The sequence below is a fragment of the Geotrypetes seraphini genome, chromosome 7 (assembly GCF_902459505.1).
Source record: "Geotrypetes seraphini chromosome 7, aGeoSer1.1, whole genome shotgun sequence".
In the NCBI taxonomy this organism is placed as follows: Eukaryota; Metazoa; Chordata; class Amphibia; order Gymnophiona; family Dermophiidae; genus Geotrypetes; species Geotrypetes seraphini.
Genome location: NC_047090.1, coordinates 95,483,701 through 95,509,471, shown reverse-complemented (window position 1 = coordinate 95,509,471; position 25,771 = coordinate 95,483,701). Strand labels below are relative to the sequence as shown.

Sequence of the window (25,771 nt, the reverse complement as noted above, 5' to 3'; positions counted from 1 at the left end):
GGGACAGACCTTCAAGGGGGGACAGTGCACGGAAGTCAGGGGGGGGGTGAACGGAGAGTCGGGACAGCGCACGGAGAGGCGGGGCAGTGCACGGAAGTCAGGGGGGGGGAACGGAGAGTCGGGACAGCGCACGGAGAGGCGGGGCAGTGCAAGAACAGAGTCGGGACACGCACGGACACGGCAGTGCACGGAAGTCAGGGGGGTGAACGGAGAGTCGGGACAGCGCACGGAAAGTCAGGGCAGTGCACGGAAGTCAGGGGGTGGTGAACGGAGAGTCGGGACAGCGCACGGAAAGTCGGGGCAGTGCACAGAAGTCAGGGGGGGTGAACGGAGAGTCGGGACAGCGCACGGAGAGGGGGGCAGTGCAGGGAGGTCGGGGGGGTGAACGGAGAGTCGGGCAGCATGCGCGGTATAATCGTGAGCGCGTTATACCAAAGTTTTTGTGCTTATCATCGTGATTTCTGCGCGCTATACACGTGTGCGCGTTTTATACGGGTGCGTGTTATTTGCGTGAAAATACGGTAATTAGCACAGAGGTAAAAAGTAATACACACACATAACAGAGGTTGTGGAAGATTTAGACTAGAAGTCTGCATAGAAATGGGGATTGCAGGAATCCCATGGGACTCCAGCAAGGATCCCCTCAATTCTTCGGGACTTCCTCGGGGATGGAACCGAGGCCTGGAAAGAGAATTAGTAGAAGATAGACATAAGCAGAAACTAGGACTAAGATGATGAAAAAATAAAATGTCCCACCAGCTATAGCAAGGGAGATGTTCATTTTCATTGGGGGAAGGGGTGCTAAGCTCAAAGTGGGAGGCCCAGCCCCCTCTCATGGTTATGCCACCAATTGTGTTTAGTACAAAATGAAGTACTTGCTGAGTTTGATTTGTGGTTTCCATTTCAGTTTTGGCAAGTTTCCAAGTTTATTAGTTTTTAATATCCCGATCATAAAACAAATATCTGACCGGTTAACAATAAAATTTAAAAGAGAGAAAAAATTAGAAAGAAATAATAGTAAGTGCACAAAAGTAAATGAAATGAACGTAAATGACATAAACTGACAAACTGGAAAGTGAGGATAAATGGGGAGGAAGGGAAAAGTTACATAATTTAGAAGAAATGAGATAGAGGGGGAAGGATAGAACGAGAAGGGTAAGGGTGCATGGTTGATGAGGATAAGGAAGAAAATATTAAAAAAAAAAAAAAAATTAAATTTTTCTTATGTAACCATTGTTCTGCTTTAAATGATTTTGATGCTGTATTGTTTGATTCTTTACTCATTGCTGCATTAAAAACCATTTGTGGATCTTGGAAGGATCTCTCACAAGTTACCTATGCCAGATGGTGGAACCAGATTTGTTTGCTCTACATATATAAGCTTTATATTGCCAAAAAATCCAACTCTTATTTTTTTTTAACAAGAAACAGTTGACCGTACAGTCACATGACCTAATGTATGCATTTCTGTTCACTGTCATTTGTTTATATTGTATTTTATTGTTGGTTTAAATAAAGTAAGACTTTAAAAAAAACCCAAAAAATTATAACTGCTTTTTATGGGGACAGGTAACTTTTATGGGGAGACGGGTGGGAATTCCTCGCGGGGTTGGGTGGGGATGGAGGAGATTCCTCGCAGGGTCGGGCGGTATCAGGTAGGATACTGGTGAGGATGGTGGGATTTTCTGGCCCCGCTCAACTCTCTAATTTAGTACTAGAATACATACATTTTTTAATTGTATGTTGTATTCACTGAAATGCTCCCAAAATATATTGGTAGTTGAGATTTAACATGGAACTCAATATGAATTACAATTCAAGTATAGTATATAGGTCCTTCCCTTGTGAGTATCTACAGTCTAAATTTGATGCCTGAAGCAATGAAAGGCAAACAAACTTGCCTAATTAGTATTTGTATTTATTGCATTTGATATACCACTTGTACATAAGAAAAGACTGCCTTACTGGGTCAGACCAATGGTCCATCAAGCCCAGTAGCCCATTCTCATGGTGGCCAAACTAGGTCACTAGTACCTGGCCAAAACCCAAGGTGTAGCAATATTCCATGCTACCGATACATAGACAAGCATGTGGCTTCCCCCGTGCTTTCTCAATAACAGACTATGGACTTTTCCTCCAGGAACTTGTCCCAAAACCTTTCTTAAAACCAGCTACACTATCCGCTCTTACCACATTCTCTGGCAATGCATTCCAGAGCTTAACTATTCTCTGAGTGAAAAAAAATTCCTTCAAATGTTTTTAAAAGTATTTCCCTGTAACTTCATCGAGTGGCCCCTAGTCTTTGTAATTTTAGACGTAGTGAAAAATCGATCCACTTGTACCCATTCTACTGCACTCAGAATTTTGGTAGACTTCAATCATATCTACCCCTCAGCCTTCTCTTTTCCAAGCTGAATGAGCTCTAACCGTTTTAGTCTTTCTTCATACGAGAGGAGATCCATCCCCTTTACCATCTTGGTCGCTCTTCTTTGAACTTTTTCTAGCGCCACTATATCTTTCTTGAGATAAGGAGACCAGAATTGAACGCAATACTCCAGATGAGGTCTCACCATGGAGCGATACAGGGGCTTTATAATATTCTTATTCTTTTAACCATCCCTTTTTTAAATAATTCCTAGCATCCTATTTGCTTTTTTTGGCCACCGCCGCACATTGGGCAGAAGATTTCAACGTATTGTCTACGATGACACCCCATCCTTTTCTTGGGCGCTAATCCCCAAAGTGGACCCTACCATTCGGTAACTGTGATTCAGGTAATTCTTCCCAATGTGAATCACTTTGCATTTGTCCACATTAAATTTCATCTGCCATTTTGATGTCCAGTCTTCCACTTTCCTAAGGTCCGCCTGCAATTTTTCACAATCCGCATGCGCTTTAACAACTTTGAAGTTTAGTATCATCTGCAAATTTAATCACCTCACTCGTCGTTCCAATTTCCAGATCATTTATAAACAAGTTAAATAGCACCGGTCCCATTACAGACCCCTGTAGCACTCCACTGTTTACTCTCCTCCACTGATAAAAATGACCATTTAACCCTACCCTCTCTTTTCTATCCAATAATCAATTCCTAATCCACAACTGAACTTTGCCACCTATCCCATGACACTTTAATTTTCTCAGGAGCCTCTCGTGAGGAACTTTATCAAAAGCTTTCTGAAAATCTAGATACACTATATCAATCGGCTCACCTTTATCCACATGTTTATTCACACCTTCAAAGAAGTCAAGATAAATTGTGAGGCAGGACAAATGGGCGCGCCGCTGCCAGAAACTCAATATCTTATTCGGCTAGGACATTACACAAATGGAGGAAAATTGGGCCAACATATATCCATTGTTAACCGAGAAGACTTTTTGGAGGTAATTTTCGTGACTGTTTAGACATACAATTCTCATTTTGTTACTCTTTTATGCTGTGTTATATACAGAATCTTCAACGATAAGATTTAAACCAAAAATGTTAACTGAAAAGCATTTGATCCAGAAGTTCTTACAGCTTTCACTTTTATATTTACTAAGTTGAATGTTGATTTAACATAGCTACAGATCGATCCAGAACCTTGTGGCAAATCTATTTGTTGTTAATGGAAGTTTTTTTATAGCCCGTGATAGAGAGATGATGCACAAATAAATTTAATCCTAAATGTGTTTTCTGAGTCTTTTTCTTTCTATTTATTGAACTGAAATTAAAAAAAAATTAAATTAAATAAAAATAAAAATATATAAAACATTTTAAAATTGTTCTAAAATGAATCATGTGAGAATTGGGATATCCGATATTATGTGTTTGAGGAAATGGACAAACGGCCCTTCTTGTTCAATTCTTACTAATTGTTCTGTGCTGACACAGTCTGTCAACAACCAAAAGCAGATGTCCGAGAGAGGGACTGTTCAAAATTTAAGCCACAAGAACCCCAGCAAACACAGAAAAGTTTATATTAGAACAGCTGCCCATTCTCTGCATCAACTGAGTTATTATTTGGAGGAGCACATATAGCATGTCCTATTGATTTTCCTAGTATGCCCTGGCATAATATTGTACACAGCTGCTATATCTTTATTAGGCTAACGTTCTTCCAGCCTTACATTTTATCATTATAAATGTATTCATGCACTTAGTGGGTTTTTGGATACTTTTGAATTCTGCTAGTTGCACTTCTTCACCTCATGTAACTTCAATTTTTTTCAGCTTTCAGTCTTTGTAAAGGTCTCCTCTAATGGGCAATGCTGTTTTTAGTGCATCACTGGTATACAGATCTTTTATTTTGTATTAATACTGTATAACAAGATATATTATACAACAGAAGCTTAGCTCATATATTATTCTGAGACAATTGCACATATTTTATTCTACTTATTTGCCACTGGTACACTTGATCCCGCAATATGCTCTATAGTAAACATTTTTGCATCTCTCAGAAATTACCATATATACTCAAATATAAACCAAGATTTTTGGGCACAAAAAAGCACCAAAATGGGGGTCTCAGTTTTATATTCGGGTTAACGCTGACCCGCCACCCTCCCGAACCTGTTGCAGGCCTAAGCCGGGCCTGCCGTGAACCTGGTGGTCCAGTGGTGGATGAGAGGAGGGAACCCTCCCGCCTCCTGTCCCAGCTGATTCTAAGAATTTTTACCTCCCTCCCTCCCGCCTTCCCCAAGCACCTTTAGTATCCCTGGTGGTCCAGTGGTGAATCACGGCAGGAGCGACCTTCCTTCGCTCCTGCCCGTGCAGAGTCACTAGCTTACTGGATGGTGTGGTTCTTGCGGAACCATTAAGAACTCATGGCAACCAATCAGCTAGCGGCTCTGCACGGGCATGTAGAGCCGCTAGCTGATTGGCGAGTTCACGGCAGCTAGATTTTCATCTTAAATGGTGTGGAGGTATGGGGGTCTACCAGTTAGGTGGGTGGCAGCAGGAGGGAGCGGGGTTCCCTGTCGCAGCCACTCAGCTGATCGCTGGCAGGGAGATTTCCTTGCTGCGATCAGCTGATGGCAAGGATCAGGCACCATTCTCTAACTGGCACCTGTGACATTGGTCCTGGTTAGAGAATCGGGGCGGTTAGGTGGGATTAGGCACCTGTGCATTAGGGCAGACACAATTCTGTATAGGATTCCACTCTGTGATTCTCAGCCACTTCTTAGGTGGCTGCTGAGACCAGCGTCCTATATAATATTTCCTCCTTAGAGTCTGTGTTCTCTAGCAGCCAGAAATGTTCCAAGACCAGGAGCCTCTGCAGCACCAAAAAGCCTTACAACCGGATAACAAAAAAACAAAATTAAAGGAAAAATAAACACAAGTAGAACAGACAGACTCCTACCAATGTTTCCCTGAAAATAAGACAGTGTCCTTATATTAATTTTAGGCCCAAAAAACACACTATGGTCTTATTTTCGGGGGTATGTACATGATCATCTCTCCCTTCTTCTCCTTCACCCCCAATTCTTCCTCTTTCCTTTTTCTCCCCAATATGTGCAGCATCTTTCCTCCCCTCCCACTCATCCCTTGAGTGCAGCAGGACCCTTACTCAGCTTTTTCTCCTTCCTTCTCTCCGTCCCTCGTGCAGCAGAAACCTTGCGTGAGCACCCTCCCTCCTATCTGGAACTTCGCGACTGCGAGCCCTAGTATGTACCTACCCCACATGTGCAGCATCTTTTCTCCCCTCTCTCCCATCACTCGTAGGATCCTTGCCCAGCTTCTCTTCCCTCCCATCCCTCATGCAGCAGGACCCTTACCCAGCTTCTATCCTTCCCTCCCTCCCATTCCTTATGCAACAGGACCCTTGCCCAGCTTCTCTTCCCTCCGTCCCCACCCCTTGTGCAGCAGGACCCTTACCCAGCTTCTCTTCCCTCCCATCCCTTGTGCAGCAGAACCCTTGAGCGAGCACCCCCTGAGCACCACCCCCACAGCTGAACCCCCATCCTTCCCTCTCTCCTATCCGAACTCTGCCGACCGCGAGCGAGTCCTAGTATGTACCTCCTTAAGTAGCGTCGGGCCGGCAGCACTCTAAACAGGCTGCTTCGGCCTTGTCCGCCTATGAATTCACTCTGCCTGTTTAGAGTGCTGCTGACCCGACGCTGCTTAGGGAGGTATGTACTAGGGCTCGTTCGCGGTCGGCGGGTTCAGCTGTGCGGCGGAGGCGGGGTGCTCTGAGGTGGGGAGTGGTGGTGTCCACTCAAGGGTTCTGCTTCACAAGGGATGGGAGGGAAGGAAGGGGAACTACTTGCAAATCCTGGGACTAGGGCTTATTTTTGGGGAAACACGGTAACATTTTGCATGTAGAGAGTAAAACTGAGGAGTTACACGACAGCCCAGAGTGAGGGGAGGCGGAGCACAAAAAATGTAAATGAAGGTCTCTATACCAGAGCACATAATCAGAGCTACACAACCCACAGGTTCAAGAATGATGTGCCTATTGCATTAGAAAAACTGAATGAACACCTTAATATTTTAGATATATTTTGTAAAGTAAGCAAGTACAGGCTTATAACATAACGTAAGAGTTGCCATACTGGGACAGAACAAAGGTCTATCAAGCCCAGTATCCTGTTTCCAACAGTGGCCAACCCAGGTCACAAGTACCTGGTAATATCTCAAAGAGTAAAACAGGATTTTATGCTGTTTATCACTGGCTTTGCCAACCAATGGATCTATGCTAAGCAATCACTTGTGCCAGATCAATGGCAAGTCCAAGTTGCTGCACCAAAGTGTGCCATGCAGCACCCACAATTAACAGTGTTCTATAAGTTGTTCTTAGTATGCAATTTGAAAATCTATAAATAAAAAAAAGTTGCTCTTGTCACATGGTGACACACCTATTACCTGTCCATATACCCATACTCAAGTACAGCCTACGTTAAAAAGGGTATCACAACCAGGACGAAGGAAGTCCATCATGCCGCTGTATCGTGCAATGGTGCGCCCACATCTGGAATACTGTGTCCACTACTGATCGCCACACCTCAAGAAGGACATGGCAGAACTTGAAGGGGTCCAGAGAAGAGCGACTAAACTGATAAAAGGTATGGAAAACTTTTCATATGCTGACAGGTTGAAAATGCTGGGGTTGTTCGCCCTGGAAATGCAGAGACTTAGAGGAGACATGATAGAAACCTTCAAAATCCTGAAGGGCATAGAGAAGGTAGACAGGGACAGATTCTTCAGACTGTGGGGAACCACAAGTACTAGGGGTCAATCGGAGAAACTGAAAGGGGACAGGTTTAGAACAAATGCTAGGAAGTTCTTTTTTACCCAGAGGGTGGTGGACACATGGAACGTGCTTCCGGAGGTTGTGATAGGCCAGAGCACTTTACAGGGGTTCAAGGAAGGTTTGGATAGGTTCCTAAAGGATAAGGGGATTGAGGGGTACAGATAGAAATAGAGGCAGGTTATAGAAATGGTCAGGAACCACTTCACAGGTCATAGACCTGATGGGCCGCCGCGGGAGCGGACCGCTGGGCGCAATGGACCTCTGGTCTGACCCAGTGGAGGCAACTTCTTATGTTCTTACTGCTTTCACCACATTCTCTGGCACTGATAATCTAGCTTATGTAGTTTAGTTTACTTCAATAATTAGAGTTATGGGTGTACTCAGAATTAGGGCTACTGATAAGACATCAATGGAGCCAAAACATTGTTAAAACTATTGCTAAAACATACCCTTACGGGACTCGGCAAGTAATATTCGCTACCTTGTAAAATTCAGACCTTGAAAAATCCTGAAAGGAACTATTCAGCAAAAATGAATTAAAAAAAACAGAGAGAAATAATAAAAAACCCATCTCTAATACAAATGTCCCTAACTCTCTCCAATAACAGAGATCCAATTCACCTCAATAAGTCCATGGTCAATGAAATTGAAAGCAGCTGTCATATTCACAGAAATAAGCAATAGAGACATCCCACATAATTCAGCTGCTGTCAAATAACTGCACTGAGGCATACCTAATCCATTAGAGAATACAAGCTCAAAGCAGCTCTGGCACCCTAAAATTTAGGCACAATCACTTGTGCCAGATCAATGGCTAGTCCAAGTTGCTGCACCAAAGTGTGCCATGCAGCACCCACAACTAACAGTGTTCTATAAGTTGCTTTTAGTATGTAATTTGAAAATCTATAAATAAAAAATAAAAAAAAGTTGCTCTTGTCACATGGTGACACACCTATTACATGTCCATATACCATACTCAAGTACAGCCTACTTTAAACTAAACTAAACCTTAAGTTTGTATATCGCATATCTCCATAAATATAGAGCTCAGCATGGTTTACTTTCAGTTACATGTAACGTAATTTGCATGCCAATTTTATAGAACAGGGCCAAGTACTTATGCACAGGATTGGCACCATTGTTCTATAAACTTTGTCATGGAACTGACACCTTTAGGTGAGCTTTCCCGAATTGCCTTTTTCAGATTTTGAGCCCACTAGGGGCAGAAAAAGTACCTTTATCTAATATGCAAAACGCTTTGGCTGCACCACAGAAAAGCAGTATATCAAATGTATGGCCCATACCTTTACTCCACTATAAATACTGCTATCTGTTCCCTCTATTAAAGAATCTTTATTACACTAGGAAATCCAATTTCTCCGTTGTCGACCCAACTTTATGGAATGCCTTACCTCCCCAACTTTGCCACGAAAATCTCCTAGATAAATTCAAGATTAAATTAAAAACATTTTTATTTCAAGATGTATTCCACAGCTCCTAAACTTCTTATTGCCAAGTCTGCTAACTGCTTTTAAGAAGCGACCCAATCCTTAATGTTTTATCCCTCTCCCTCTCTCTTCTTTTTAACCCTAGTTTTTTTCTTTTTTCTCTTTAACAATGTAACTTTACCCCCACCTTTCTTCTTCAATCTCAACTCTTATGTATGTCTTTGTAAAACGTCTACAATGTTCACTTTTCCCCCTTTTATAAGCATTATTTTAATTCTTCATTTTATCATAGCATTGTAAACCGGCTAGATATTTGTTGATGGTCGGTATATTAAAAATAATAAAACTTGAAACTATATAAGTGTTTTGCAACCTTAAGGGTGCTATATAAAATAAAATTTTAACGTATTATCTTGATCCTGAAGGAGAGTGTGGCGTAGTGTTAGAGCTACAGCCTCAGCACCCTGAGGTTGTGGGTTCAAATCCTGCGTTGTTCCTTAGATCCTGGGCAAGTCACTCAATCCTCCACTGTCCCAGGTACATTAGACACTGTGAGCCTGCCAGGATAGATAGGGACAATGTTTGAGTACTTGATTTGTAACCTGTTCTGAGCTCCTTTTGGGAGAACAGGCTAAAAAAAAAATAATAATAATAAAGTTTCTGTATATTATTATGCAAATGGTATTACGAGTAAAATCTTTACAAAGACCTTCAACTGTACAGGAGTAGCAGAGTAAGAATGGTTATGGTCATTTTAGATAAAGGAAAAACTTCTTACCAGGCAGTTTTCTGGTACACCAAGAATGACTTCATGCAGGATATCACCACTACCATAATGCTGTGCTATTGATAAACCACTCAAGCAATAGCAAGTATGATAAAAATCTCTGGCTCTGAAGTAAAAAAAACAACACTATTTTTTAGACTGACAAAGTATTTAAATATTTAAATAAAGGACAATCTGTTATGCAAATTCAACTGCTTTATATTATATAAGGAATAACCTTGAAGAATATCAGATTTTATTGTTTTAATACAAGTTATACCAAAAAGGCCATGTGTTTCCCAAGGAAATTATACTGAATAATTGAAAGGATAAAAAGGTATTACTTTAATGTCTAGGAACTAAGCAATTTCCCCATATCCAAAAATATACGGTAGACTCTCAGTTAACTGGCACCCTTGGGGACTGATAGATGCCAGATAAATTATCTGGGGAGTGTGTGGTGCAGTGGTTAGAGCTACAGCCCAGAATCCTGGGGTTGTGGGTTCAAATCCCGCACTGCTCCTTGTGACCCTGGGCAAGTCACTTAGTCCCCCAGTGCCCCAGGTACAGGGAAAAATGCTTCAGTACCTGAATAATTTGTAATCTACATAGAATTGGAATTGTAGGATATGCAGAATATAAATAAATAAATTAGTTTCTGGTTGCTTGAAAAGTTACAATTAAAAATAGGTCTAACTATACCCCATACTATGCCATACCATAAAGTGTTCTAGACAAACTACCGGACATGTGGTAGGCAAAGCATGGGCATACTCAGGTGTGGCATGCCAAGTTTACACTTAAATTTCCACCAGAAATTTATTTTATTTTTATTTAAAGTATTACAGTATTCCTTTGATTTTTTTTTCCAGGTTGCTTGAGAGTTCTGGTTGTTTTAGTTCTGGTTAACAGAGAATCTACTGTATTGGGAAAATCTCTTTTGTAGATAAGCCCTTTTACTGAGGATCTATCAAGTTGGCAGGCAGCCAGAACACTAGAAGATGATGTTAGTGTCTTTCCTACTGTCATTGTGTGGTGCCCCTGAATTGACTAGGAGTATTGTATTGGTCTATTTATAAGGTTTCCAATATAAGATAACCTGAAAATAATGAGGTTAACAGGATAAATAATGCCTCAGTGCAGCCAAAAGGAACTGATCCTGATTATGCTGTCCTATCCTACCCATGTGAGTGAAAAGTCAGGTGTCAACTCATATGCTGTGACAACCCCACAATCTTGTTACTGAGATGTTGACAGTAAAAATCAGATACCAAAATCCACAGAGAGAACCAAAAAGAAAATAAAAAAGAAAGAAAGAAAATAAGTGATTTAGAGGACCGGAAGGGGTATCAGACAACCCGGCACACAAAGATTGGGTGCTGGGGACAATTCCTCATTTAACCCCACGGAACCTCCACCACCTAATATTATATTTTTTTATTTTTCTATAAAGCTTTACTTGACTGTGTTGCTCCTTTCATAATACTTGTTATCACTGTTGCGTTGCTACATTGTATAACTAGTAACCATTACTTAGCTTTAGCTTGCTGACAAAAAAATCTTTCCCCAGAACGCCAACGCGTTTCGATGTCCTTTCTTAAGGCGACATGTGGAGCTGAAATTACACACAAAAAGAAAAACAAAACAGCCCATTAAACTCACAAACCTTAAACAGAAAAAATCAAAATTAAATTAAATCAACTAAATTACTTACTTTGAATTAAAGTATCACTGAGTACCACCAACCGGCTGCAAACGCACGCCGAGGCAGACTGGCTCTGGGATTTAAATACTCCCCACCTGAACAGCTCTTCCGGGGAACACCCACAACCCCACAAACTTTTCTTAAAGGGGCCCTACCTCAAACTGCAGACTGGCTAGCCTATACATCAGATTGAGCTAACCAATCCGATGTTTCATTTAACCCCTTAGGGGACATTGAATCTAAAACAAACATCCACCGGAGTTCGCAACGGTTAAGCCTCCGGACAGTGTTGCCTCCCTCCCACCCAACTATGATCTGGTCCAACACCCTCCATTTAAGATCTCTTAACGTGTGCCCATGCCTGATCCAATGACGGACCAAAGGAGACGATTCAGCGTGAGTATGGACTCTCGATTTATGCTCAGTTAAGCGGACCCGTATGGGGCGCGTGGTTCTGCCCACATACAGCATTTAAATCCCAGAGCCAGTCTGCCTCGGCGTGCGTTTGCAGCCGGTTGGTGGTACTCAGTGATACTTTAATTCAAAGTAAGTAATTTAGTTGATTTAATTTAATTTTGATTTTTTCTGTTTAAGGTTTGTGAGTTTAATGGGCTGTTTTGTTTTTCTTTTTGTGTGTAATTTCAGCTCCCCATGTCGCCTTGAGAAAGGACATCGAAACGCGTTGGCGTTCTGGGGAAAGATTTTTTTGTCAGCAAGCTAAAGCTAAGTAATGGTTACTAGTTATACAATGTAGCAACGCAACAGTGATAACAAGTATTATGAAAGGAGCAACACAGTCAAGTAAAGCTTTATAGAAAAATAAAAAAATATAATATTAGGTGGTGGAGGTTCCGTGGGGTTAAATGAGGAATTGTCCCCAGCATCCAATCTTTGTGTGCCGGGTTGTCTGATACCCCTTCCGGTCCTCTAAATCACTTATTTCTTTCTTTCTTTTTTATTTTCTTTTTGGTTCTCTCTGTGGATTTTGGCAACTCATATGGTGAGCATTAGAAGTAAATACTTGGTGATCACAACATTTGAATGGCTTGCACTTATAAATTAACCTATGAAACCCATGTCCTTCAATATTTTTCACAAGTTGTACTTTCTAAAATAGCATATCGTCTTGGAATGCAATTCTGGCTGCCATGGAGTCAAATTTTCTCTCACATCTTATGGTAATTTTTTTTCTTACAGTTACAGCTGGTATATGTTACCACATTCTGGATTAATCTGTTATTAACCCATACCTGAAGAGACAACTTGCCTAGATGCTATTTATTTTCCACAGGTCTTAAGAATCAATTTGATTGATTTATAGTTTAAGAAAGGATCAAAACAGCTAAATTATCTATAGACATTTAGGAGGTGCTTCATCTGCACCTGTTTCTTTTTATAAAAAGCAGAGAGGTATTCTTGAAGAGGTAATTTTAAAAGACATTTCTATGGCTACAAATGCTTTACACACAATAATTAAATTTTATGAAATTAATCCTCCCTTTCCAATATGCACATAAGCTTTATCCATGTACAACCTGTATACATATAGATTTAGCTGGATAGGACTGAGGTATTTTCAGGGACAGAGTAGTAGTAGGAGAGATTAGTGTTTATGTGCTACAGTACATGCATAAACTGACATTGGGAAATTTGAGCATGTTAAAAAGCACACAAACATCAAGCACAAATTTACTTGGGTAATTCTCAAAGCTGGCATATACAGGCAGTCCCCAGGTTAAGAACGGGTTCCATTTTTTAAACCGTTCTCAAGTTGAATTTGTATGTAACTCATATCCTAGTATTCTTCCCACCTTCTGCACCTTGATGCTCCTCTTGCATCCCTTTTCATCCATTCCACTGTTCCCTCTCCACCACCACATCCAACATTACTCCGTCTTATCTCTCTCTTCCCCATGCATCACTACCTCTCTCCTCTCCCATACCATGTCCAATAATTTTTTCTCTCTCTCTATGTCCAATCATCCTCTTTCTTCATCTCCCCATGTGCACTCTCTTTCCTCTCTCACTTACTAAATTCTCCCTTTCTATTCCCTCTCCCACCCCAGCATCTCTTTCCCTCACTCTCTCCATTCTTCTATCATATGGATCATGCTCCCCTTCCTCCTTCCATTCTGTGTCTCAAGTTCATGCCCTCTCCCTCCTTCCTTCCATCCTTTATCTGAAGTTTGTGCTCCCTCTCTAGTCTCCACATTCCCTTCTCCCTCCCTGTGTCCCAACGTGCCCCTTTCTCTTCCTCCCTCCATTCTGTGCCCAAGTATGTGCCTCCCTCCTGCAGGTGTTTACCTTCTTCTGGACGGCTATCTCCTCTTTCTCTGCACAAAGCCGCGGGCAGCAGTTCCTATGAGCATCCGGTGGCTGAGCTGGAAGCCTTTCTTCCCACGTCAGAAGATAGGCTTCTGATTCAGCTGCTGCCTGCAGTTTTGTGCAGAGAAATGACTGCAGCTGGAAGGAGGGAGCCAGCTGGAAGGAGGAGGGAGCCGGCCAGAAGAAGGTAAACACCTGTGAGAGGGAGGCATGTACTTGGGGAATAGAATGGAGGGAGGTGCATTGGGACAAGGAGAGAAGGAAAGGGGCGCGGTGGGACACGAAGGGAAGGAGAAAGGCACGTTGGAACACCAAAGGTAGAATGTACACACACATACTTTCAAATTTGAAAATTTGCTGGCCCCTGCATAGAGAAAATTTATATGCACACTACCAACAAGTGCCTTGTAATAATTAACCACCACCCAAACAGCTACCATTTTCAGGATATTCATTATAGATCTACCGTATTTTGCGCTCCATAAGACACACTTTTTCCCCCCCCAAAAATGGGCAGAAATAAGGGTGTGTCTTATGGAGCGAATGTAACCTCCCCGCCCCCGTACCTTCCAAACTGTATGGAGAGTCTACCAATGTTTTCGGGGTGTGCGCACAGTAGCAGCATGCTAGCCTTCCTCATGGGCCAAGGGTAACAGTGAGACTGCAGCTCGAGTTACCGTGTCAGTCTGCGTGCGCTCTGGCTGGGGGAAGCGCTCAGTCGGTGGCGCCAGTCAGTTGTGGCTAGTGCTGTGCGCCGAGCGGATCGGGCTGTGAAGTACCTGCGGGGAGCGTGCAAGGGGAGGGGCAGCCCGAGTCGGAGCCTCTGCCGCCAAGAAGGGCTGCTGCGAGGAGCTCAGCACCGGAAAAAAGGGCTGCCCGAGTCGGAGCCTCTGCCTCCGAGAAGGGCTGCTGCGAGGAGCTCAGCGGCGGGAAGAAGGGCTGCCTGAATAGGAGGCTCTGCCACCTAGAAGGGCTGCTGCGAGGAGCTCAGTGCAGGGAAGAAGCAGTGTGCCACCCTCCCGCTTGCACAGCTGGCCAATCCCTGGCCCAACATGCCGCTGTTCCAGCATGACTCAGTGAATGGACAGAGTGGATAGAACTCAAGCCTCTTCCTGAATCCAGTGCAGACAGGTGTCGACCAAGGGCACTATGGTTTCCAGGATTATCTCCTGTGTTTGGTGTAAGTATGGCCTACAATAGCAGCACAAGGGTATCCATTGTTCCCTGACCATATTTCAGCCCTTTTACCTTCCTTTTTAGAGTTCTGAGGTGGTTCTCACTTAGGTGGGCACTTCTAGGACTTTGCTTTTACTTCTGCGTTAAAGATTTTTAAATGAACCTGTCGCAGTCTACCACTAGACCACCAGAGGGGGAACAGGGTACAGGGCAGGGCAAGGGGCTGGGTGCAGAGCCTGGCAGGGAAGGGGGCTGGGTGCAGAGCCTGGCAGGGCAGGGGGGGAAGGGGGATGGGTGCAGAGCCTGCTAGGGAAGGGGGGACAGGGTGCAGAGCCTGGCAAGGAGTGAGGGGGCTGGGTGCAGAACCTGGTATATATTAGTATACAATTTGGTTCAGAATATTTTTTTTCTTGTTTTCCTCCTCTAAATCTAGGGTGCGTCTTATGGTCAGGTGTGTTTTATGGAGCGAAAAATATGGTATATAGAAAGTTTTATACTAGAGAACGACAGGGGACAAATTTGTCCCCGCCCATCCAGTTCTTTTCCTGTCCCTGCCCCATTCCTGTAAGCTCCATCCTCAAGACCCTACTATTCAAGAAATTCACCCAAATGTCCTAATCCCTTCCTTTCCCCCTCTCTCCCCCTCTTAGATCCCACTCATCAAAATTGCTTTAGACCTTACGCCTTAATTGTAATTTGTATTTCTCTTCCTGGAAATGTCCAGTTATCGTTCTGATGTAATCCGCTTAGAACTGAAAGGTACAGGCGGAATATAAGCCAGTAATGTAATGTAATCTGCACAAGCCTCAAATCCTTTACAATTATGTGTTCAAGGCTTGTGTGGTTAAGACAGATCTTACAAGAATAGGGCAGGGACAGCGGCAAAACTCACGGGGACAGGACGGGGAAATTGAGTTCCTGTGGGGAACTATACTATAGTCCCTGAGGATCCAGAGTAGAGTATACTTACTTGCCAGGCTTATCTAGTAGACCTCCAGCAGGAGACTGACAGCACGTAAGTATATATTCTTGTAGAGCTTGTTGATGAAACATCCAGTGAGTTGGACTGAGGACACGATCACCTGAGAGAACAAATCCCACCAGTTTGATTTAAATCTCAAGATGTGTCACCACTTGAAATCAAAAGAGATATGGAGCAAATAAAATCCTATCAAAGGATGAATTATGGATATTGGGCTTCCCTAATGGAAGCACCAGGTAATATAAAATATATATGTTTTAACAAATTATAAGACCTTTCAAATAAAACCATACAATATGGAAGAAAACACATACATAAATTACATGTCCAGGTTATGATACTTTACAAAGCTATTAATAAAGTACAGTTTCAATGTATTAGACATAAGCAGGTACTAAATATTACCTTTAACATTACGTATAATAGATTCCTAGGCGCTAATAAGGTACGCCACCCTAATAATCTGCTCAGTAGCCTATAACATGTTTGATCAGATTGTTTTTGACATGATTTCCCTTTGGTAACACTATGCTGCCTTGGATTTGAGATACTCAATTATCCTTTCCTTCCTTTAGTACTGATTCCATTAAATTTACTCACAATGATAACCAGTTGTACTTAATTGACCTCCAATTTCCTTCCATTTTTCATGATTCTGAAGGAAGTACATCTACTGTTTTTCTAGTTTCTAAATTATTCCTGTTTCCATAAAATGCTGAACACAGGTATCAGTGAAGACAAATCTGAAACTTGCACTAGGTTATAATAAAGATAATCTTATCCACAAACAAATATGTTATTTCATATTATATTACTGTTTCTTCAGCATATAATGCTATTATTGACAGGAAGGAAAAGACCTCAAGAGCTCTAAGGAGACAGGCTTTAGAACTTATTTTGCCTTAACTCCTAACTATAGAGACATCATTGGTCAAAAAAAACTTCCCTTATATTAAGTTGCTTTCTATTTTAGCTGAATTGTTGTTTTTTAATAAATTTAGATGAATCTTCAGGTAAGTAAAAAAATGTGGCGACTTAATTCAGGAGATAAACTCTCTGTCGCCAAGAAAGATTTACAACCAACCATACCACATTTAGGAAAGCATACAAAATCATAGTTTCCAATTTTTCAATATTGTGCACAGTTCTGTTTACAATACACCTTGGTAAGGTATAGAGAAGGACGACGGATGACTGGGTCATGGAACAACTATATGACAATGAATTCAAAAGGTCTAAGACTCTTCAGCTTAGAAAATAGAAGACGTAAGAGATATGAGAGGAACATAAAATGATGAAAGATGTAAAAGTAAATGGGGAACTAGTGTTCACTATACCTCATACTGCAAGAGCTAGGGGGACGTCTGATTAAGTCATCGGCAGCAAGTTTTAAAAAACAAAAACACGGAAATACTTCTTTATATAATGCATACTTTAATTTGTAAAGTTTATAGAAATTATGCCATGGAGGTACAATTTGGTTCAATATAGCCAAATAAGGCATGATAAGGAATAAAGGGCTCAGAAAGGGAGCAAGTAAGCAAAGAGGATCCCCTAGAGGCAAAGTAGTGAAGGGTAAACCAGCGACCAACTGGAGTCTATGACTATCTCTTATCCCACAAATGAAGCAGAAAATTGTCCGAGATAATTTTCAGAAAAGGAGCATGTGCTTCTAAATTGTTTAATTTAGAATCTTATATACTGCATTTCAACTTTATGAAATGGATTGCAATCATTTAGTGGTCCTTTCACTAAGGTGCGCTAACCGATGTAGCTCACGCTAAATGCTCAAGTGCCTATAAGAATATAATTTATGTCTTAGCATTTAGCACACCTTAATAAAAGGACCCCTTAATTTGAGTCAAGTTCACCAAATCTTGTACAGCTTCATGTGAGATGCCTCATCTACAAGTCTTTATTTTGCACCTTCATTTTTTTTTTCTTTTTGTTATAACCACACACACTTTTGCTCAAAAGCATACAAATTTATACATAATTATATTTTAAAAAAATTATATTTTATGTATAATTTTTACATAATTATATTTTTGCACTTTTAGGCAAGACAGCAATATATAATTTTCCCTTTCGAAGGGTATGATCTTAGCAACAGAACAAATTTTATACTTTGAAAAATGTTCCTATTTTTGGTTTATACCTATGCACAGGAAATGCAGACTTGATGGGCCTTACAGACTTTATCTGCTGTCATTTTGTCTGTTTGTATCTGCCTGAAATGATAAAGGGGAATGAATATAAAAGCCAATATGTAGGTCGGATGGCTGAGAAGGCAAGAGAAAATAGGGAATGGCAGAATAAGAGTATTGAAAACTAGCAAGAGCTGAAGATTCTGAAGCTATAAAGGTAGGAAACGTCACCTCTGACTACAGACTGACAATAAAGTAGCAGCTCTTCTGCATTCTTTGTTTTTTCACTAGATCCCAAGTTCCAAGGAACAAGGCCGAGAGAACCTCCATACATTTTCTATAGTGGTACAGAAATAACAAGCAGTAGTAGATTAGACCAATTAAGGGGAGGATTATCAATCACTACCCACATTCTACCCAAACTCCTTCTCTGAGCATGCCCACTCCACAAGTACATACCCAATTCACACTAAAATTAAAAAGCCATAGGATAGGATACAATTAATTTCTTAATCATCTGTTCAGTACCCATGCTTTACTTGCTCTGTAGCTCCTCAGTATCTCTCCTTCAGGAACTCCGCTCATTAGACAAGTCCCTCCTCTCTGTACCCTTCTCCTCTACCGCCAACTTCCATCTTAGTCCCTTCTACCTTGCTATGCCGCATGCTTGGAACAACCTGCCTGGCTCGTTCTGTCAGGCTCTGTCTCTGGTGGTATTCAAAGCCAGACTAAAAACCCACTTATTTGAAGCTGTGTTTAAACACTGACCTAACTGACATATTTGTCACTCCCTTAATAGTCTCTTACCACCTTTTAGTCCCCTATGTGTGTCGGTCATAATTAGATTGTAAGCTCTTCAGAGCAGGGACCGTCTCTTGCATGTACAATGTACATAATTGCATACGCCTGGTAGTGCTACAGAAATAATTATTACTCATACTCATAATAAAATGAGACTCCCTAATCTGTCTGTCTTGACTAGATTGTAAACTCTGTCAAGCAGGGACCGTCTCATGTGTTTGTGTAATGAAGACAGTCACCTCTGCACAAATAGCAGCAAAGTCCAATGGAAAAGAGCAGAGCGAGCATGGTCTTCAGAACCCACTTTAATAGCAACCAGTCATAAAAAACATATCTAAAACAGACTTGTCACTCATAAGGACATCTGGCAAATCCCAATCTTCATGGACTGGGAGTGAAGACCAAGGTCTTACATGCTTTCTCTATGCACCTATTGTTTCTTACTATACGAGTCAGGCAGCTAGGACAAAGGGATCTGTGGTTTGAATCATTTTAGCAATTTTTTTTGTGTGTGTCATGAAATTTCTGCCTCCATATTCTTTGATCTTTCTTGCTATGCTATACACAATATGTATATTACACTCAATGTTATAATCTTCTCATCAATATTCATACTTGATTATAATAGAAAGACTAGGTTCTTATCTCAGTAATCTTCTTTCTTGTCTAGTGGTCCTGAGCGCTAGGATCTTGTGTCTAAACCAGCAAGTTGCTTGCAGAAAACGGTCACTCATGTTTTCGAACTTCACCTCCTTCAAAGGGAGCTGCTCCTGCCCCCTCAGTTTCTACAAAAGCAATCAAGTAGCACTGTAATAAAAGACGTGACAGGAAGGAGGAAAATGGGGGAAAATCTCAGATACTACAATTTTGTTCTACTCTGTAACAAACATAGGAAATAGCCCCACAATGATTCCTTGCTGATAATTGTGGGGTAAAAAAAAACAGTATGGTATATTTTGTATGGTATTATAACATTCAAACTTGTGCAACCAGCACCAAATATGTATAGAGCTCATAGCTACTCGCAAGACCTGCTAACAAGCTAAGACTTAAACCAGACTGTATGCTCATGATGATTTACCTATGCATAATCTTTCTTTTTTTTTCTCTCAGCTCCTCTGAGCATAGCTTTAGAGGTAGCATCTCCTGCCCACTGTCTGGTCCAGAGCATCCGTCAGGCGAAGATAACATAGGTCGAGAACTTGTTCACAACTCTGATGAGATCATATACATCATCCACAATATAATTCACCCCAGAGAGGATGATTTGGGAATCTTCCCCAGTTATGAGGACTGAGGCCCAAGACAGGTGAGTGTAACAAGCACATGCAACAAAGGAAGACATGGATGCCGCATTAATCCCTAGGGCCAAAGCTTCAAATTGACACTTGAGGAGTAAATCCAATTTGCGGTCCTGACGATCCTTTAACATCACCCCTCCTTCACCAGGAAGGAAGGCTCATTTAGTGACCTGCACCACCAGCAAACCCACTTTAGGCTAAACAAACAGCTGCTGGAAATCTGGCGCCATTGAATATGGTTTGGTCATAGTCTTAGCCATTCGAAGGGATCCTTCTGGCAACTCCCAATGGTCAGTGACCAGCTTAGTGATGATCGGTTGTGAGGGAAAAGCGCAGATGGAGCCACAGAACTGCTCATAACTGAGCATTGCAAAGAAGCTGGCGAGACTTCCAGCTTTAACTCCTGCAGCGAAAAGGAAATAACACTTGAAAGCGCAGAGGCCATGAACAACCGGTACTGTAGGGTCTTCTCCCTGATCCAGTGTCGCCACCACTTCTTGACTGCTGTCCTCCTACATGGAAGCAGACTCTGCCAGGGAAACTTCATCCTGGGATAAAAGTGGCATGTAATCAGACCTGCTATCCTCCCAGTCTGTGACAGACTGACCCTCCTGGTTCAAGTCTGCATCCTTGTCTGGACGGGGTGCCTGTCGATAACCCTGTGCAGCTACCACTGGTGCACTGCTAACAGCCTCCGAGGACCTCAGCAGTTCAAATAAGCATTTCACATAAGGCTCACAAAATGTGGTGTGAAGCCTTGTACTGGGGTTTCTCTGACCTTAGCAGAGACCCTCCTGCCAGTCTTCCTGAACTCTATGGCCCTCACACGACTGCGCATGGCCAATACAGATTCAGAGGGTCCTGGAAGGGGTCTCTTCCCCTGGGGATGTGCCTCCTGCAGATCCTCAGCCCTGGAGGATTCCTCGGAGGCTGAGCACAAGGCTCCCACCCCTCCCCGCACATTTCATTGCATGTGGGACATGGATGCTCCTCAGCCAGCCATCCAGAGCAAATTTGGCATGATATAGGGGTAAAAAAGCCTGAGGAGTCCATTCTAGTCAATTTTGAGCAAAATTGAGGCAGATAGAGGCAAAATTTAAAAAGACCATTTAAAATCCAAGATGGCTGCCACCAGAAATATTGTGCCAAAAACAGCCTGAAGGAAAAGAAAATCATAGGGAAAGGGGCTTGGGGGTCAGAAACCCTAAAAATCAACTTTAGAGATTCCCCCCCCCCCCCAAAAAAAAAGAATAAACAAATAAAAACAAATCAAAACAAACAAACACACATTTTCCCAATAGGCTTCAATGACCTTACTCGCTGTGCCATGTGGTGCTTATCTGCTTCAGCATAGGATTTCAGCTGGAATCAAAGGGAGAAGAAATTTTCCTCACAGATTCATTGGACGAACCTGGTCTTCTGGCTGCCATTCGGACTGAACCTCAACCCCCAGAAAACCATGCCATGAAAAGGGGGAGAATCACACAGCCAGCTCACTGTTAGTCCCGGCTGAGCCAGGAAGGAGCCTACTTGGCCTGCGCTCAAGCTCCTAACTGAATCAGGGATGCAAGCAGCTATGCAGGGGATGGCCCTTGAACTTTAAAAACTACCAGCAGGCTAGCTGGCTAGCTAGGTGTCTCTGAGTAGTCGATGCTGCTAGCAGTATACTTCTGCTATATGAGTCTGCATCTTCTCCCAGGTAGAGGTCCCACCAAGTGGGAACCTCTAGGCAACAAGCCTCCACTAAGCCAAAAATACCCAGAAAATAATAAAAACTGTAGAGAAAAATCAGAACACTACTTCTATCTGAGGCAACATTCGCTTGCAGAAAACAAACTGAGGGGGAAGGAGCACTCCCTGGGAAGGAGGTGGAGTTGGAAAAACATGATGGCCAGTTTTCTAGAAAGCAACTGCTGGTTGAGATACAAGACCCTAGCATTCAGGACCAGCGTTCAGGATCACTAGACACATGCATTAGAAATTGCAATTATAAATCTTGAAGCTCCCCCATGTCAATGTGCTCAGGTTCATATACTAACTGTTTTCTTTCTATGGGAATTATTGTAGGACAAAGATCCATTTGTAGTTACTTTAAGATAGGATTGGGCTAAAATCTAATGCAAATCGAGTATTAAGTATTAACAAATGATTTTATTTCAGATGGTAAAACTGCTTGAATTTTCACAACTGCAACATAGATTTGTCTTAATAAATCACAAAGTTTTAAAGTGGTTACAGTTGAAGCAGGCTATTCAGGTGGGGTTCCCTGAATGGAAGAATCTTAATAATCAATATAGTCTAGAGTTCCTATGCTTCCAAGCAGACTTCCTAGGACATCAAGCCGCATTGTGGTATAAATTATTATCTGGATACTTGAATAAAAAACCAAATTGTGGTCTTAGAGACATTTGGAGCATTGAGATTAAGCATCAGATTTCTGCATCTCAATGGCCACAAATTTGGTCTTGGAGGATGAGATGTACAGTGTCAGCATCTATGAGGCAAACTTGGTTCTTTTTGTTACATAGAGTGTTTTGGACCCCTGTTCGTTTACAAAAATTAGATAGTTCTAAGTCCAATAAATGCTGGCACTGTAATCTGGAACCAGGGACATTAGATCATCTACTTTATTATTGTCCCTATATCAAGTTATTTTGGAATTCAATATGGTCTCAAGTAAACTCTTTATTGGAAATCCATGTTGTGCTTTCCTATGATACTGTTTTATTCGGAATGGCTATGAGAAAGAAGAGTCAAATATCATCATATAATAACAAACTTTTATTAGTCATGACAGGGGTTGCCATTCAACATATTACCAATAATTGGAAAAATTACAAGAATCTTAATCACACATTCTGGTGGAATTCATTATGCCATATTTTTAAGATGGAAAGAGCAATAGCGAAACAAAAAGGGACATATACCGTATTTTCACGTAGATAACGCGCACCCGTGTAAAACGCGCACACGGGTATAGCGCGCAAAAAACACAAATTTATGTACAGAAATTTTTATATACCGCGCACACCCGTATACCGCGCATGCTGCCCGACTCTCCCGTCGCCGCCCGACTCTCCTTTCGCCCGCCCCGACTCTCCTCTGGCCACCCCGACTCTCCTTTCGCCCGCCCCGACTCTCCTCTCCCCCTTGAAGTCCTGTCCCCACCCTGAAAGCCTGATGCCCCCCCGACGTCCGATTCACCCCCCCCCCCCGCAGGACCGATTGCACCCCCACCCCGAAGGACCGCTCGCACGCATCCGCACCTCCACCCCGAAGGACCGCTCGCACATACTCCCACCCGCACCCGCACCCCCACCCTGAAGGACCGCTCGCACCCCACAGCCTCCCGACCCCCCCCCATCATGTAGAAGCTACCTACCGGTGTCCTGCTGCTTCCTCTTGGCGGTCCCGACTCCCCGACACGATCGGGGCAAGAGGGAGCTCAAGCCCTCTTGCCCCAGCCAACCGTGGCACCCCCGACACGATCGGTGCAAGAGGGAGCTCAAGCTCTCTTGCCCCCCCGACTCTCCGACACGATCGGGGCAAAAAGGGAGCCAAAAGCCCCTCTTGCCCCCGCCCAATAACCCATAGAATTACGTTTAAAATTTTATTCCTGGTTTACAAATCTCTAATTTTCAATGAACCTCAATATATTGCTAAAATGAATTGTCCCTCACAAAACTTTACGTTCTCGCAGATCTTCTTCTTCACAATTGCTCTCAGTTCCCTCATTAAAGTCATTGGCACTAGGCCGAAATGACATATTTTCTGTAAAAGCACCCTCACTATGGAACTCCCTTCCAAACTTCATTAAAAATGAAACTGACCTCGTTGTTTTTAAGAAAATTTTAAAAACTTACCTATTTCAAGACGCGTTTGACATATGAAAATCCACCTTTTTAGCACTTTTAGGTCCAATATTTTTAATAACCCTTTATTACCCAATGTGTTTCCCTTTGATGTCTTTCTCTAACTAAGAACAACATTGTAACTTTTCCCCTTCCCTTCCCACCCCCTCCTGTTCGTCTAATTTTGTTTGTTTTATGAGTAACTATTGCAAATTTATTGTATTACCACACTCTGTTGGTTTTTATTACTGTACATCGCTTAGATGTTATTATAAGCGATTTATCAAATAAAGGTCAAACTTGAAACTTGAAACTTGACTCCCCAACTCCCCGACAATATCGGGCCAGGAGGGAGGCCATGTCCTCCTGGCCCTGGCGACCCCCCCCCGGCTAGTTGTTCGGGCCAGGAGGGAGCCCAAACCCTCCTGGCCACGGCGACCCCCTACCCCCACCCCGCACTACATTAAGGGCAGGAGGGATTCCAGGCCCTCCTGCCCTCGACGCAAACCCCCCTCCCCCCAACTGACCGCCCCCCCCAAGAACCTTCCGACCGCCCCCCCAGCCGACCCGCGACCCCCCCGGCCGACCCCCACGACACCCCCACCCCCCTTCTCCGTACCTTTGTATAGTTGGCCAGACGGGGGCCAAACCCGCCTGTTCGGCAGGCAGCCAACGACGGAATGAGGCCGGATTGGCCCATCTGTCCCAAAGCTCCGCCTACTGGTGGGGCCTAAGGCGCCTAGGCCAATCAGAATAGGCCCGGGAGCCTTAGGTCCCTCCTGGGGGCGGGGCCTTGGGCACATGGTCGGGTTGGGCCCATGTGCCTCAGGCCCCGCCCCCAGGTGGGACTTAAGGCTCCCGGGCCTATTCTGATAGGCCCAAGCGCCTTAGGCCCCACCAGTAGGCGGAGCTTTGGGACGGATGGGCCAATCTGGCCTCATTCCGTCGTTGGCTGCCTGCCGGACAGGCGAGTTTGACTCCCGTCTGTCCGGCCAACTACACAAAGGTACGGGGAAGGGGGGTGGGGGGGTCGTGGGGGTCGGCCAGGGGGGTCGCGGAGCGGCTGGGGGGCGGTCGGAGGTTCTTGGGGGAGCGGTCGTTGGGGGGAGGGGGGTTTGCGTCAAGGGCAGGAGGGCCTGGGATCCCTCCTGCCCGTAATGTAGTGCGGGGTGGGGGGTCGCCGTGGCCAGGAGGGTTTGGGCTCCCTCCTGGCCCGAACAACTAATGGGGGGGGGTTGCCAGGGCCAGGAGGACTTGGGCTCCCTCCTGGCCCGATATTGTCAGGGAGTTGGGGAGTCAGCGGGGCAAGAGGGCTTGGGCTCCCTTTTGCCCCGATCGTGTCAGGGAGTCGGGGGGGCAAGAGGGCTTGAGCTCCCTCTTGCCCCGATCGTGTCGGGGTTGCTGCGGTTGGCTGGGGCAAGAGGGCTTGAGCTCCCTCTTGCCCCGATCGTGTCGGGTGTCGGGACCGCCAAGAGGAAGCAGCAGGACACCGGTAGGAGCTTTTACATGATGGGGGGGGTCGGGAGGCTGTGGGGGGTGCGAGTGGTCCTTCAGGGTGGGGGTGTGGGTGCGTGCGAGCGGTCCTTCGGGGTGGGGGTGTGGGTGCGTGCGAGTGGTCCTTCGGGGTGGGGGTGCGAGCGGTCCTGCGGGGAGGGTGAATCGGACGTCGGGGGGGGGGAACTATGTAAAAAAATTTTTTGTACAACACGCTCACGCGTATACCGCGCAAGGTTATGCACGGTTTGTAAAAACACGTATAACGCGCGCATTATAAGCGTGAAAATACGGTAATAAAGATATGGGGGCCATTGGCAAAGTATTGCGATGAATAGTCATCAGTTCAGTTCTTTTCTTTTCCTTTTTTTTTCTTTCTTAGCTATATTTATCAAACTCATGGGGGAGGGTGGAGTTGGGGAGTAGTTTTATAAGATATGTTATAATATGTTATATAACGTATATATTCTATTTTAGTTGAAAATGTGATGAAGGGTGGGTGGATGGGTGGGGATTATTACTCATTTTATGTGTTAGATA

The 25,771-nt window shown here is 43.5% G+C and overlaps 1 protein-coding gene across 2 annotated transcripts in view; it reads right to left on the bottom strand.

Annotated features, from left to right (window-relative positions):
- LOC117364015 (protein farnesyltransferase subunit beta-like) overlaps nt 1–25,771 on the bottom strand; it is a 146,174-nt gene that overhangs the window by 5,622 nt on the left and 114,781 nt on the right. For both annotated transcript variants that reach the window (XM_033952728.1, XM_033952729.1), the window contains 2 exons: nt 15,626–15,737; nt 9,462–9,576 (listed from right to left, as the gene is read on the bottom strand). In XM_033952728.1, coding sequence (XP_033808619.1) covers nt 9,462–9,576; nt 15,626–15,737 — 227 coding nt within the window. The remainder of the gene's footprint in view (nt 1–9,461; nt 9,577–15,625; nt 15,738–25,771) is intronic.